At 42.9% G+C, this 13,349-nt stretch overlaps 1 protein-coding gene and 1 pseudogene across 4 annotated transcripts; both read left to right on the forward strand.

Moving 5' to 3' along the window:
- Positions 1 to 737: 737 nt before the first annotated feature.
- BORCS7 (BLOC-1 related complex subunit 7) lies at positions 738 to 13,154 on the forward strand. Of its 4 annotated transcripts, none has more exons than XR_002830981.1 (6): positions 738 to 881; positions 6,500 to 6,562; positions 6,658 to 6,701; positions 7,657 to 7,677; positions 8,191 to 8,338; positions 12,782 to 13,154. XR_002830981.1 is itself a non-coding variant. In XM_006095906.3 (5 exons), exons 1-5 carry the CDS (start codon positions 744 to 746, stop codon positions 8,240 to 8,242), a joined length of 318 nt encoding a protein of 105 aa, XP_006095968.1. In that variant the 5' UTR covers positions 738 to 743; the 3' UTR covers positions 8,243 to 8,985. The 4 variants fall into 4 exon arrangements, 1 of the variants encoding a protein (XP_006095968.1); XR_002830982.1 differs by having other exon boundaries at positions 8,191 to 8,305; XR_002830983.1 differs by lacking the exon at positions 12,782 to 13,154 and adding an exon at positions 9,061 to 11,446 and having other exon boundaries at positions 8,191 to 8,305.
- On the forward strand, positions 10,117 to 11,446 carry LOC102416890 (annotated as a pseudogene).
- Positions 13,155 to 13,349: the final 195 nt, after the last annotated feature.

Consider the following 13,349-nt stretch of genomic DNA (forward strand, 5'->3'; position numbering starts at 1 on the left):
TCCCAGATGGGTTGCAGGCTCCATCCCCAGCCCCACTTGGGGCACCCGTGGGAGGCAAGCAAAGGACATCGATGTTTCTCTCTGTCTCTCCCTCTCCCTTCTACTCCCCCGAAAATATCCTCCAGTGAGGATTAAAAAAAAAAAAAAAAAGACTAGTGGTGCTGATAACTTTTTACATTTATTGGCCATTTGCTTTTTAAAAAATTGTCTGTTTGTGAACGTTACCAATTTTTCTATTGGGCTGTTCCTGTTTACAGGCCTCATCAGCCTGGGAGCGCCTTGGAGACAAGGACTGTGTGTGTCCCGGTTCTTTCTCTATCCTCAGCCCAGCACAGCGTTTGTATTTCGCTCACAAATACGAGCACGGTGCTGTTAAAGTGGAACTGAATGATCTTAATTTACTCTCGTAACCCTTTGGAGATTTAACATTATTTTTATTTTACTGATGAGGAACACACGACGCAGAGGTTGCACAATTTGCAGCCACACAAATGGTCTTCTGACTTTACACCACGAATTTACTGAAATTGTCCTCCATTTCCTCCAGAGATGTTTGCTCGGGACCTGTCTTCTTCCGGGTATCAACTGAGCATTTTAAATGAATGTAAAATTAGCCAAGATGAACCTCTGCTAGGCACAATGCATCCCTTCCCTGCCTCCTCGTTTCCTTCCGCTTTGCGGCTCTTTTGGCCCCGGCGACTCGCCATCGCCCCGCGGAGGCGTTCACTGGCGGCGGTGAGGGGATGGCGACCGGGGCGCCAGACTCGCAGGCGCGGTTCGGTCAGTCCGTGAAGGGGCTTCTCACGGAGAAGGTGAACACCTGCGGGACCGACGTCATCGCCCTCACCAAGCAGGTGCTGAAGGGCTCGCGGAGCTCCGAGGTGAGCCGCGGCCCACTCCCCGGGCCTCGGGCCCCGGGACTGCGGGCTTTCCAGGCGGTGGACAGGGGGTCGCGTTGCATCTTGGGAATAGTGGGCTGTGGGTTGTGGCGGCGAGTAGAGCTCGTCCGCGGAGGGAGGTGTTGCATTCTGGGAAGTGTAGTGTTGGGAGGACCAGCGGTATCGGAGGGGAAAGGAACGAGAGGAAGGGAATCTGGGTTTTAAAAAGCAGCGGTGGTCGCAGGACGACAGGGGGCGGGGGGATAGTAATCCTAACCAGTTCCTCATTTATTTCTCCGGGTTGTCTCCGTCTCTTCCGGCCCCCAAATTCCGCATGGTTTTGCCTTCAACATCCCAGATGTCTTCCATCTTTTGTGCATCACTATTTTCCTAAATCATTTTCAACATTCTGGAATATCTCATTACAATTGTATAGTCAATGAACTTGTTCTCCTGGCTTGCATTTTCTATAAAGTAAAAGTTCAATTGAATTCTAGTTATTTTTTTTAATAACATACCTTTGGAATGTCAAAGGTATGTTATAAATAACATCAGTTTTTTCAGACCCCTTTGGGCACAACCGTCAGACCAGGGAGGAGACCACAAATCCCCTCATTGTTAATTGAGTTAATTGTTGACTTAACTATCCTGTACCCACCTGTATAAAAGAAGTCTCTCTCTCTCTTTTTTTTTTTTTAAATGTGCCTGGACACGAACCATGACTTCTTGATTCATAGGTTGATGCTCAAACACCGAGCCACACCAGTTGGGCAAGACCTTTATCTCTTTTAAATGTTCTTGATGAGCTATAAAATTTAGCAGTTACATTTAGGTTTTTATAACTTGCAGGTGTCTGAGTATCTTTTAATCTGCTTCCTACTTTCAAAATTCTTTCCATTCTTAACAACATTTTTGCTTCTTAGTGCTAATCCTGTAGAATTTAAAAAAATTTCTATGTTTCATACATTTTTGAATTAAAAGACCAAAAAAAGTAAAACCTATATAGGATCACCTCCCCCCTCTATAAACAATGGTATTTTCTATTAACCATATTTCATATTTAGAGTTATATTTATATGTCAAGATGTCCAAGTCTACAAGCTTCTGCAGAACTTCCAATTTCATTTTGAAAGCTTCCTCAACACAATAGAGGGCTTATTTTCACTCTGGCTTGTTTGAACAACACAAGGAGGTTGACACTTTTCAAGTTAATGTGTTTTATTGTTATGAAAACAGACTGCGACAGATGGTGACCCTAGCATTTGGTTAGTGACTGATTGATGATCACCCAGGTTACTGACTTTATACTCATTTCTCTTTGCTAATTTGACACTTGATTGTTCAATATGTATCTCCTAGGGCAGTGGTCGGCAAACTGCGGCTCGGACCTAGGGGAATGCAAGAATAGCAAATTCTAAGCAGATGATTTTGCTACCCTTTACACAAGGGTTAGTTGAAGTTAAAGAGGAAAGCTGTTAATGAAATAAAATTAGGGAGTGAGTGACCTGTGGATATCACTTACATTAGGACTGGTCCCTCCTTATTGGTGAGCCTAACGGAAAGAGACTGGACCATGAGTTCTAGATCTTAGCTTTTCCTCACTTTGAGTATTTTGGGCCAATCTCTGGCCTGCAAACTTTCTGTTGAGCAATCAGCTGGTGAGGTCAGTATTTTCTTTTTTTTAATTTTTATTATTTTGAGAGTACTTTTATTAAAGCTGGGGACAGTGAAACAAGAAAGGGCTTAGGATAGAAGAAGCAACAGGAGAGCCTGGGTGGGGCTGCTTTGGCCCACTGGGAAATCTGAGAAAAGGGGGCCTTGGAGACAGGGCCAGGGGTCAGCCTGGTACGAGCGCTGCCGCTGCCCACTGCTCCCAAGTTACAAGCCTGTGGGGTTCCTTAGAGTTAGGAGATGCACACCTGAGAGGGAAGAGGAGGGGGAAGGGAAAGGTGCCCCCGAGCTCCCTGGAGTGGGAACGCTCATGAACTTCATCTTTTTACTGAATCTCTTACCTGATACTTACCACATACTGTATTTCCTTCTTCTATAGTTGCTTACATACCTTGCCATTTTCTTTAGTAGAATATGAGGTTATTGGAGTGTCTTACTGATTTCACTCCTTCTCAACCCCATAGAGCACTGCTTCTCTCTTCAGCAGATTCCACATAGATATTTTGTTTGAACTGACAATTTCCATATGTAAAACATTCCTTCCACAGCATTCATTTAATAAACACCTATTGAGTATTTGCTGTGTGTCAGGAGACAAAACAAAGTCCCTGTACTTAGGAAACTAACATTTTGGTGAGGAGACAAACACATGACACACATACAAGAATCAGGTGGTTATAAATGCTGTGAAGAAAAATAAAGCTGGGACTAGAGAGTGACGAAAGGGTTTACCGAAATAGGTTGACCAGGAAAGGGCTCTCTGAGAATGTGACATTTGAGCAGACACTAGAATAGCGGTTCTCAACCTGTGGGTCGCGACCCCTTTGGGGGTCGAACGACCCTTTCACAGGGGTCGCCTAAGACCTTCGGAAAACATATATAATTACATATTGTTTTTGTGATTAATCACTATGCTTTAATTATGTTCAATTTGTAACAATGAAAATACATCCTGCATATCAGAAATTTACATGACGATTCAGAACAGTAGCAAAATTACAGTTATGAAGTAGCAATGAAAATAATTTTATAGTCGGGGGTCACCACAACATGAGGAACTGTATTAAAGGGTCGCAGCATTAGGAAGGTTGAGAACCACTGCACTAGAATGAAGTGAGGGAGCAAGTCATGTGGGCAAAATGGAGGCAGAGAGCTCCAAGGAAGTAGCAGGTGCGAAACCTTGTGATGGGCATGTGCACAATAAATGCATGGAGGCCACTATGGCTGGCACGAAGTGAGGGAGAAACACACCAGCGTGTGTCCATAGCACAATGAAGGCTGTGACTCATGTGCTGCTCCAGGTGAATCATGTGCTTAGTGCGGGTCCTTTTTCTTTTTTCCCTAAACCTGTGTAAAGCGCTCAGCTTGTTATTGAAATGACATTTTCTAATGGGATAATATGGAAAACAATGAACTGTGAGTGCAAAAAAGAAAAGAGGGTTGCTATTGCTATGAAAACTAAGTTGAAAGTCAGAAATACTTGTTGAAGATGAGTACTAAGACAAGCTGCTGTTGAGTTAATTATGAGCAAGACAGTGGTAAAGGCCTGGGGTGAAAACCCTAAAAATCTAAAAAGACTCAGCACTCAAAAGAAACCCAAACTGAAAACCTTAGATCATACACTATGTGTGTGGTCGGTTTATGTAAGAAAATGATGTACAATGCCACCAAATACATCTGTCATCAAAGGAACGACCTTGGCCCTGCATTACAACAGCATTCCAGGCAATCACACCAAATCTATCTTCTAAAAGTCTCTCAACCCCTTTCCACCCTCCCACCCCCCCCTTTTTTTTTTGTCAATCCTCACCAGAGGATATTTTTTTCTATTGTTTTTTCAGAGAGAGTGGAAGGGGGTGGGGGAGGAGAGAGGGAGAGAGAAAGAGAGAGACATCGATTGGTGCCGAATGCTCCCCCACCAGAGCCAGGGATCAAAATGCAACCCTTACGGGCTGACACACTAACCACTGAACAAAACTGGCCAGGGCCCCTTTTTTATTTACTGCCACGTCTGTGGTTCCGGCCACTCTGGTTGCTGGCTTAGAATACTGCAGTGTTCTCCTACCCAATCTCTCTGCCTTCAGTTCCTCTCTAGTCCATTCTACTTACCACACCTATAAAATGGTAAATCTGATCATGCCATTTTTCTGTAAAATTACTGGTACACTGATGAGGAATTCTAAACCCCAACCTTTAAGTCTCAGCTTAGAAGACATCTCTTTTAGGAACCGCTCCCTGAACACCTGCCCCTGTAATGGATTAGACATACCCCTCCTGCCCCCCCAGGACCATGTGCTCAAGGCATCCAGTGCTTTCCCTCAGCACTCAGGGCAGGTATTGAAATGCCGGTGTCCTCTCTGTAACTCCCTGCTGTGAGCCCCATTAGGACAGTGACTATGTCTCTTACTGGCATATCATAGGAACTTAATAAATATCATTGAATGAATGAATGAATGAATGAATGAATGAAGATTCCATTAGAACCCCTTTTTCTGCCGTCAGTTTGTCAGTCACATCCCCCATCTATAGGAGTTTGGAGTTTGCTACTTAAAAGTGGCCACAGGAGGGAACAGGCACTCTCAGACATTGTAAAGTGGGAATTCAAAATGGCATAACTAATGGAAGAGGAACTTGGCAATATGGAGCAAAATTAAAACCCTCTGATCTAGCTGTTACAATCATGACTTCATGAGTCTGTCCCAAAGATAGGCTGGCAAAAAGGAGCAAAGATATTTAAGGCACTTTTTTTGTAGCACTCCTAATAGCAAAAAACTGGAAACAGTCCCAAAGTCCACATACTCTTATGGGACTTTGAATATCCTATGGAACATGTACAGTGGAGTGCTGTGCAGCCCTTAAAGCAAGAGATTGAATGAAAATGCTGCAGACTCAGCTAAATGTTTGTTGTCAAGTGAAAATAGCAGGGTATGGAAGAGGGCATATTGTAGGTTACCTTTCAAGTAAGGTGAGAGACTGTGGAATAGAAGGTCGTATTTTATTGTTTTAACATTAGAAGTATGTAAAGGTTTATTAATTTTAAAATGTAAAAACGACAATAAATAGAATTACCATGAGGGAAGGAATCTGGTGGCTGTAGCAGTGCTCATGTTCCTGGTTAATTTGAAGTCATGGGTCCCCTTCCTACCATAATCACTCTGACCCAAAGGAACAAGGAAGGTTGGAGGACACACATAATAGCTCCCTTTACAAGGCCGACAGCGTCTGCCAGGATCAGGGTGCAACAGTAGGCCAGAAACCTCTGTTGATCTCTTCTTGCCTCTCAGTGTTGAGTCCCATCTCTTTGACCACAGACCACCCCACTGAATCAGAGCTCAGGGGCCAGCCATCAGTGAACTCATTAAAATCTGCCTCCACATTTCTCCTCTCTTTTTTCTTCCCTACCCCCATCTTGCTATCCTTCACCTCGAGGTTTCCCACTTTCAATCCTGAGCTTCTTCCCAAGCCGTTCCCTCCCTTTCTGGGGCTCTTATTCTACTTCTAAGCAGCTGCATTCCTTCTAGCCTTCAGTCCTACCCTAACCTCTGCCCCTCGCTCCTCTCAAACCACCCCAAATCTCAAATTTGTCTTTAAAAAATCGGAAGTTAGCTTTTCAGTGGGCTTGTGGAACCAAAGGTTGCTTTTTTATTTTGCAGACTTCTCCTCGCAGCACTAGATTAATAAGCTATGCAGAGAACTCAGCAGTTATGGAGCACTGCATTTCTCAGGAAGTGGCCTTTGGAACAGGTGTTGAGCCCATGCCAGAGCTGCCACAGTGACAAAGAAATGGATTTTTAACGTGAACAAATAGAACATTATCCTCCATTACATTTAGAGTGTTGGTAGTTGTATAGGAGAGGGCGGGAGAGGAGAGGGCAGAGGCATAACAGCTGCAGAGAGGTTACAGAAAGTTTGGACATTTTGAATATTACCATTTTATTTTTGTCTTCCAGCTGCTAGGTCAGGCAGCTCGGAACATGGTACTACAGGAAGATGCCATCTTGCACTCAGAAGATGTAAGAAACCATTTCTTTTATGAATTGGGTTTTATATACATAGTTTGTGTGGCTACAAGGAAGTGTGATGTTCTATTTCTCTTTTTTTAATGCAGAGTTTAAGGAAAATGGCAATAATAACTACACATCTTCAGTACCAGTGAGTATGCCCTCTCTGCTGACTCCTTGCTACAAATTTGGCCGCTGCTTGCTGTGTTGGTGCTTCAGCTGTTTTTCCTGTGGAAGCAGGAGTTGGGAATACTGGTGGGGCTGGTCAAGGATGAGTTCCTTCTGGAAAAGATTGCTGAAGCCGGGGTGAGGGGTGAGATCAGGAGCAGGGACCACCTTTTGTGAACCTTTCTGTGTTAATTTGAGAGCTTCTGAGAGGAGGGGACTGTAAACCCCATAATGGCAGGGCCCATGCCAGGACCATGCTAGCACAGTGCTTGGCACCCAGTAGGCACTTAATTAGTATTTGTTGATGGTCTGTGCTTGAGCTTTCTCCTGGGGAGTCTGCTCCTTCTGTGGGGAGTCAAGTGTAACTGACCTATATCCTACACTCCCCACAGGTAGCGCAGCCCTAGCTACGTGTAAATCATCCAGGAGATTTTGGAATGTAAAGACATCTTCTCCATTATAACTTTGGATAATGTTATGATTTAATTAGCTTTTCATCTTATTTAATTTTGTTTTATATTTTATGTTGTTGATATTATACTTAGGCACCTTCTGGAAATGTATGGTTGGGAATTTAACTTGATATTTAAATAACTAGATGTTCATTCGTTGGATGTGTACATATCAGCTATGTGACCATTTAACTCTACATACTCTGCAAACCAAATTTGAGTCATGCATGTAGTTTGTGAAACTACATCCTACACTCTGTGATAGGATATTGTTACCTCCTTAGGTTTAGAATCTATCTTTTCGGCAGCTCTGCACTCTGGTAGTGAACAGATTCATGAGCACAAACTTAGGATGGAATGGACAGAAATATAGAATGTGACATAAGTTGGAAATGTGTTCTGCCTGTATATATCTGGCTGTAAATAACTTCTACTAGTCTACTGAGTTTTTTTATGTTTGTTTTCCTCCTTCCTTTTCTGATTTAGGCAAGAAGCTATTCAGAAGAAGTAAGTAACCCCACAGATAGGGGAGTGGGTAGCCAACTGAAGTAGGCTATAGGGAATTATACTGCAGGGGCTAGGATTAGTGCATAACTCTGGTAGACAGATGCCCTTAAATTGATAGACACTCTGGCATAGCTCATTTGGGATATAAAGAATACAGTATATTTCAAAGGCATGCACTACTAGGAAAGGCTTTCTAAGAGTAACGGTGTAGAGACCAACCTTAAGAAAACTTTTTACATTGGTGATCATCATTAAGTAGAGTAAATGTGCTAACATCATTAAACAGCCCTTTTTTTTTTTTTTTTTAGTGGACTAAATCTGTCCCTTGCAATATTGTTTACACTATCAATTGGCTCTACAAACCTTTTCTTCGTTGTTTAAAAACTTCTGGGACCCTAGAAGACCAATGTACATGTTGATTTAGCTTCAACAGTACTTATATGTTAAAGTACAAATAATTTGCGGAGATGTCTTTATTGCTCATTCTACATAAACTTTTTCTCTAATTTCTAGTGTTGAGCAGTCATCGGATCTACAGGACCAGCTGAATCATCTGTTGAAATAGAATGGTTTATAAGAAGGCTTTGCCTGATGCTGAGGAGGAAATATCTACCACAACCATTGTGCTGTGGGTTTGATTTTCCATTTCCTTCTCCAAAAGTTAAGTTAGAAAATATTTGTGATGATGTACAGTTTCTCCTGAAAAGAAGCTAGGTGGTTGAATTTTGAAAGCACTTCTTGAATCAGACTAACCCACACTCGTCTTGAATTTTTAAGTGCTCTATTAGTTTGATATGAAAGCAAAATTAAAAGCTGTCTTAGTTTTTCCCATAGAACTTTAATGTCATATTGTCTAAATGTGATTCTTAAATAGAGCTTCTATTGTGCACATAGAGAATGGTTCTTCTTAAAGAATTTTTTCTTTGAATTATAAATTCAGGGAACATTTTAATTTCCTGGTCACAGAATGGTGATAGGTAATACCTTTTTTCTAGTAACTTGGGAGATACTTACTTTATTCATTACAGCAAATACCTAAATGATAATCAGGCAAATTGCATCATATCTAGCCAGCTGCAAAATCCTGCCTTGACCTGCATTCCTAGTTTCTTTGTTGTTGTGACTCTTGATTATGTGGCCCTGGGTTCATTTTGTAATATTGCTAGTAATCAGCAAATTCATTTGTATGATATTGCCAAATGCGAAAGCAGTTGAATTATTATGATTGCAGTGTAGGGCTGTGCCATGGGGAAAACCTTATGTTTGTAGACAGTTACATATACATTGAATTAATCTTGTTAAATGGCATTACCATTGTCTATAGTTAAGTCTGAATGTCTTTACTTTGTTTGAATTTAAAATGGGACCTCTCTCCTGTTCCAGTTCAGTTCTTAATTTATTAATGGATTGGGAGAAAGCTGACATAAGAAAATGAAGTTTTGCCCTGGCCAATGTGGCTCAGATGGTTGAGTGTCATCTAATGCACCAAAAGGTCCGGTTCAGTTCCTGGTCAGCGCATATGCCCGAGTTGCAGCCTCAACCCCCAGTAAGGGGTGTGCAGGAGGCAGCTGATCAATGTTTCATTGATGTCTCTCTCCCTCTTCCTTCCTCTCTCTCTTAAAAAAATATCAATTAAAACATATTTTAAAAATGAAGTTTTTACTGGAAGAAAAAAAAAGTTCAATTTAGTTCATATTACGTATCATCACATATCAAATTGACTAATCATATCAGACTGCATTTACCCTCATTTTACATGTTCATGTTAACTATGGTTAAAAAAACCAAAAACAGTCCTAGCTGGTTTGGCTCAGTGGAGAGAGCATCAGCCTGCGGACCAAAGGGTCCCGGGTTTGATTCTGGTCAAGGGCACGTACCTTGGTTGCAGACTCCTTCCTGGCCCGGGCCCTAGTCTGGGCTCAAGCAGGAGGCAACCAGTTGATGTTTCTCTCACATAGATATTTCTCTCTGTCGTTCCCTCTCTCTTCCACTCTCCCTAAAAAATCAATGGAAAAATATCCTCGGGTGATATTTTACACCAAAACCCCCCCAAAACACAAATGAGGTGTGAAGAAATTCACTTATGCATTTATTCTATAAGCATTTATTACAATTATTAAATGTAAACAAACTCAATATAACTTAAAAAGAAGGGTTGCAAACTTACAGCAAATGCCATATTAAGAGTAAAACATGTCCTGGCTGGTTTAGGTCAAAATTCCCAATTAAGGACGTGTACCTTGGTTGCAGGTTTTCCAACCCTGTTAGGGTCGAGTGTGGGAGGCAACTAATCGATGTGACTCTCTCACATCCATGTTTCTCACTCTCCCCCCTTCCTCCCTTCCCTCCACTGTCACTAAAAAAAAAAAAAAATCAATGGAAAAAGTATCCTCAGGTGAGAAAAAAAAAAGAGTAAAACATTGGTTGCTTGAACCTGAGTCTTGGCTTCTTGCCTTCCTCCCTGAACAACATGAGCTCTAGCTTTCCCACAAACCACGGGACCCTGGGCTCCATGCAATCCCCCAGCCACCAACCAGCTCGACCAGCCAACAGCATGGCCAGCATTTATGTAGGGGCTCAGGCTCCCAGACCTCTGTGTCTCACTCTACCGGTATGTGGGGTAGCTGAGGGTCCAGGGGCTTGGCTGCAGTGATAGCCAGAGGTCTGGCGGGCATAGGGGGCTATCTAGAGTGAGGAGGAGACTATGCCATGCCTAAGTAACCTGGCCTCCTACCTGGAGAGGGAGAGAAATCTGGAGGCTGATAATCAGCCTTCACTAGGTGTTCCTGGAGAGCAAAATCCAGGAACACCTAGGGAAGAAGCCACCCCAGGTAGGGGCTGAGGGCATTATTTCAAGATCATCGAGAACCTGAGGGCTCAGATCTTCACAAGTTCTGTGGAAAATGCCCCCACCATTCTACAGATTGACAGTGCCTGTCTTGCTGCTGCTGACTTCAGAGTCAAGTATGAGACAGAGCTGGCCATGTGCCAGTCTGTGGAGAGTGACATCAGTGGTCTCTGAAAGGTCACTGGAGACAGAGAGGGGGGCTCTCAAGGAGGAGCTGCTCTTCAAGAAGAACCACAAGGAGGAAGTAAATGGTCTACAGAATCAGACTGCCAACTCTGGGTTGACCATGGAGTTGGATGGCCCCAAATCTCAGGACCTCAGAAGATCCTGGTGGACACCCAGGCCCAGTATGAAGAGCTGACTCGGAAGAACCGAGAGGAGCTAGACAAGTACTGATCCTAGCAGACTGAGGAGAGCACCACAGTGGTCACCTTGCAGACTGCTGAGATAGGAGCTGCTGGGAGGATGCAGAGCTGAGACGTACGTCCAGTCCTTGGAGCTCGACCTGGACTGGATGAGGAATCTGAAGGCCAGTTGGGAGAACAGCCTGAGGGAGGTGGAGATGCACTATGTCACGAAGACAGAACAGCTCAACCAGATCCTGCTGCCCCTGGAGGCAGAGCTGGCCCAGATCTGGGCAGAGGAGCAGTGCCAGGCTCAGGAGTATGAGGCCCTGCTGAACATCAGGGTAAAACTGGAGTGTGAGATCACCACCTGCCCCACCTGCTGCAAGAAGGGGAGGACTTCCGTCTTGGTGATGCCCAGGACAACAGCCCCTCCATACAATCCATCCGAGAGACCATCACCCACAGGATTGTGGATGGAAAAGTGGCATCTGAGGTCAATGACACCAAAGTTACGGGCAGCAGAAGTGGGGCACACCTTGTGGGGGCAGGAGGCCAATAAAAAGTTCAGAGATCAGTCCTGGCTGGTGTGGCTCAGTTGGTTGGGCATTGTCCTGTGCACTGAAGGGTTGCTGGTTTGATTTCTGGTCAGGGCACATGCCCAGGTTGCAGGCTCAATCCCCAGTGTGGGGCGTGCAGGAGGCAGCCGATCAATGATTCCCTCTCATCATTGATGTTTTTATCTCTCCCTGTCCCTTCCTCTTTGAAATCAATATAAATAAATAAGAAAAAAAAATATGGCTTAATATGAGATCTCTAATTTGGTCTACGGAGCAGACTGACCTACATATTAAAAATATGTTAAACAACAACAAAAACACTGTGGCTGAAGCACTGACCAATTAGAATGAATGATGGTCATAAGCAATGTGGCCCCAAATCAGCCCTGTACATTAGGTACTTGAGGGAACACTGGGAATAACTCAATTTGAGTTTATCTGTGTGTGGTTAAGTGGATTTAAGGTTTATCAAATGATTCTGGTGAATAACCACAAGTTGGAGATAATATAATAAAGTGAACAAGTGGAAATGATAGAGCCCTTTCCTTAACTTCCCACTAATCTGTCCATTCAAGATAATAAAGATACCATTTTAACCATCATAATGTGATTGCAAAAAAACCACCCTGATACCTATAAAAACACTCATTTTTCCCCCACATACTTCATAGTTGGAAATATTCTAACTTTAAACAGGATTTTTTCCATGGGTTTAATTTGTTAAAGATACAAAAAAATAAAAGAAAGGTACAGCACCTTTCTATTAATACTTAATAACAACTAACTGACGTCAGGGAAGATTATTAGCAGATGAGATTAATGAGTATTATTTAGTAGATTTTGCATTTATATATCCCTTCACTTGAAACCCTATATCTCCTTACTACCCTAATGAACAGATATGCTTGTTACAACCCGCAAAAGGAAATAAGATATACAACTCTCTGTAAGATAAAATAATATCCAATAGACACAGTGAATTGATAAAAAAAATTACTAGAGGTTAAAAATGAACTGAGCAGAAGTTGCTTTCCTAAATAAAATTCAAAATTGACTGAGAACTGCTATATATTGTATTGATTTCATCTCTCTGCTATTCTGGAAAAGGAGGGAGAACAGATCTATAGCTGTTTTGGGGGTGATGGGAGGGGGAGGCACATGGCAGAGACTGAAAGAAACCACACAGGGTGGTTTGATCAAACATTCCCAACTGGGATGCCATAGGAGGTAGTCATGTCCCAGGCCTACAGCGTCCTTAGCAAAGATCAGTCTTTGCCGTAGGCGAGTCCTGTCCACTGTTCTTGTGTATCTAGGATAACATACCTTTAAATGTCAGAGTAATTTTCTTAAAGGCACAACTGCAGGCACCAGAGCAGGAGGCGACAGAACCCCTCATCGATACCAGGTTTCCTGCATTCCATCTCTATCTACTGTAAATGTTCATTATTAAGTATCCTGTACCCACCAATGTCAAAGCAGTGTGTGTTTCTCCATTTTGCTTTTTATCTATTTTAGTGATTTCCTCACTTTGCTTTCTCCTGCCTCCTTAATCCACCACCAATGGATTTCAGTACCTTCCTTATGTTCTCATCTTTGACTCTAAATTCATAGAAGGAACTCAAAACTGCTATTCTCCCCTGGTCAGTGTGGCTCAGTTGGTTGAGCTTGTCCCATGCCCCAAAAGGTCTCTGGTTCGATTCCCCATCAGGGTGTATGCCCGGGTTGCAGGCTCGATCTCCAGTAGTGGGCATGCAGGAGGCAGCCAACTGATGTTTCACATCAGTGTTTCACATCAGTGTTTCTCTTTCCCTCTCCCTTCCTCTTTTTCTAAAATCAATAAAAACTTTTTTTTTTAACTGTCACTCTCAAGAGTATTTTCCCAATCCATTGAGATCTTGCTTCTGGGCATGTCCTCAAAAA

Source organism: Myotis lucifugus, unplaced genomic scaffold (assembly GCF_000147115.1).
Source record: "Myotis lucifugus unplaced genomic scaffold, Myoluc2.0 scaffold_162, whole genome shotgun sequence".
NCBI classification, from domain to species: domain Eukaryota; kingdom Metazoa; phylum Chordata; class Mammalia; order Chiroptera; family Vespertilionidae; genus Myotis; species Myotis lucifugus.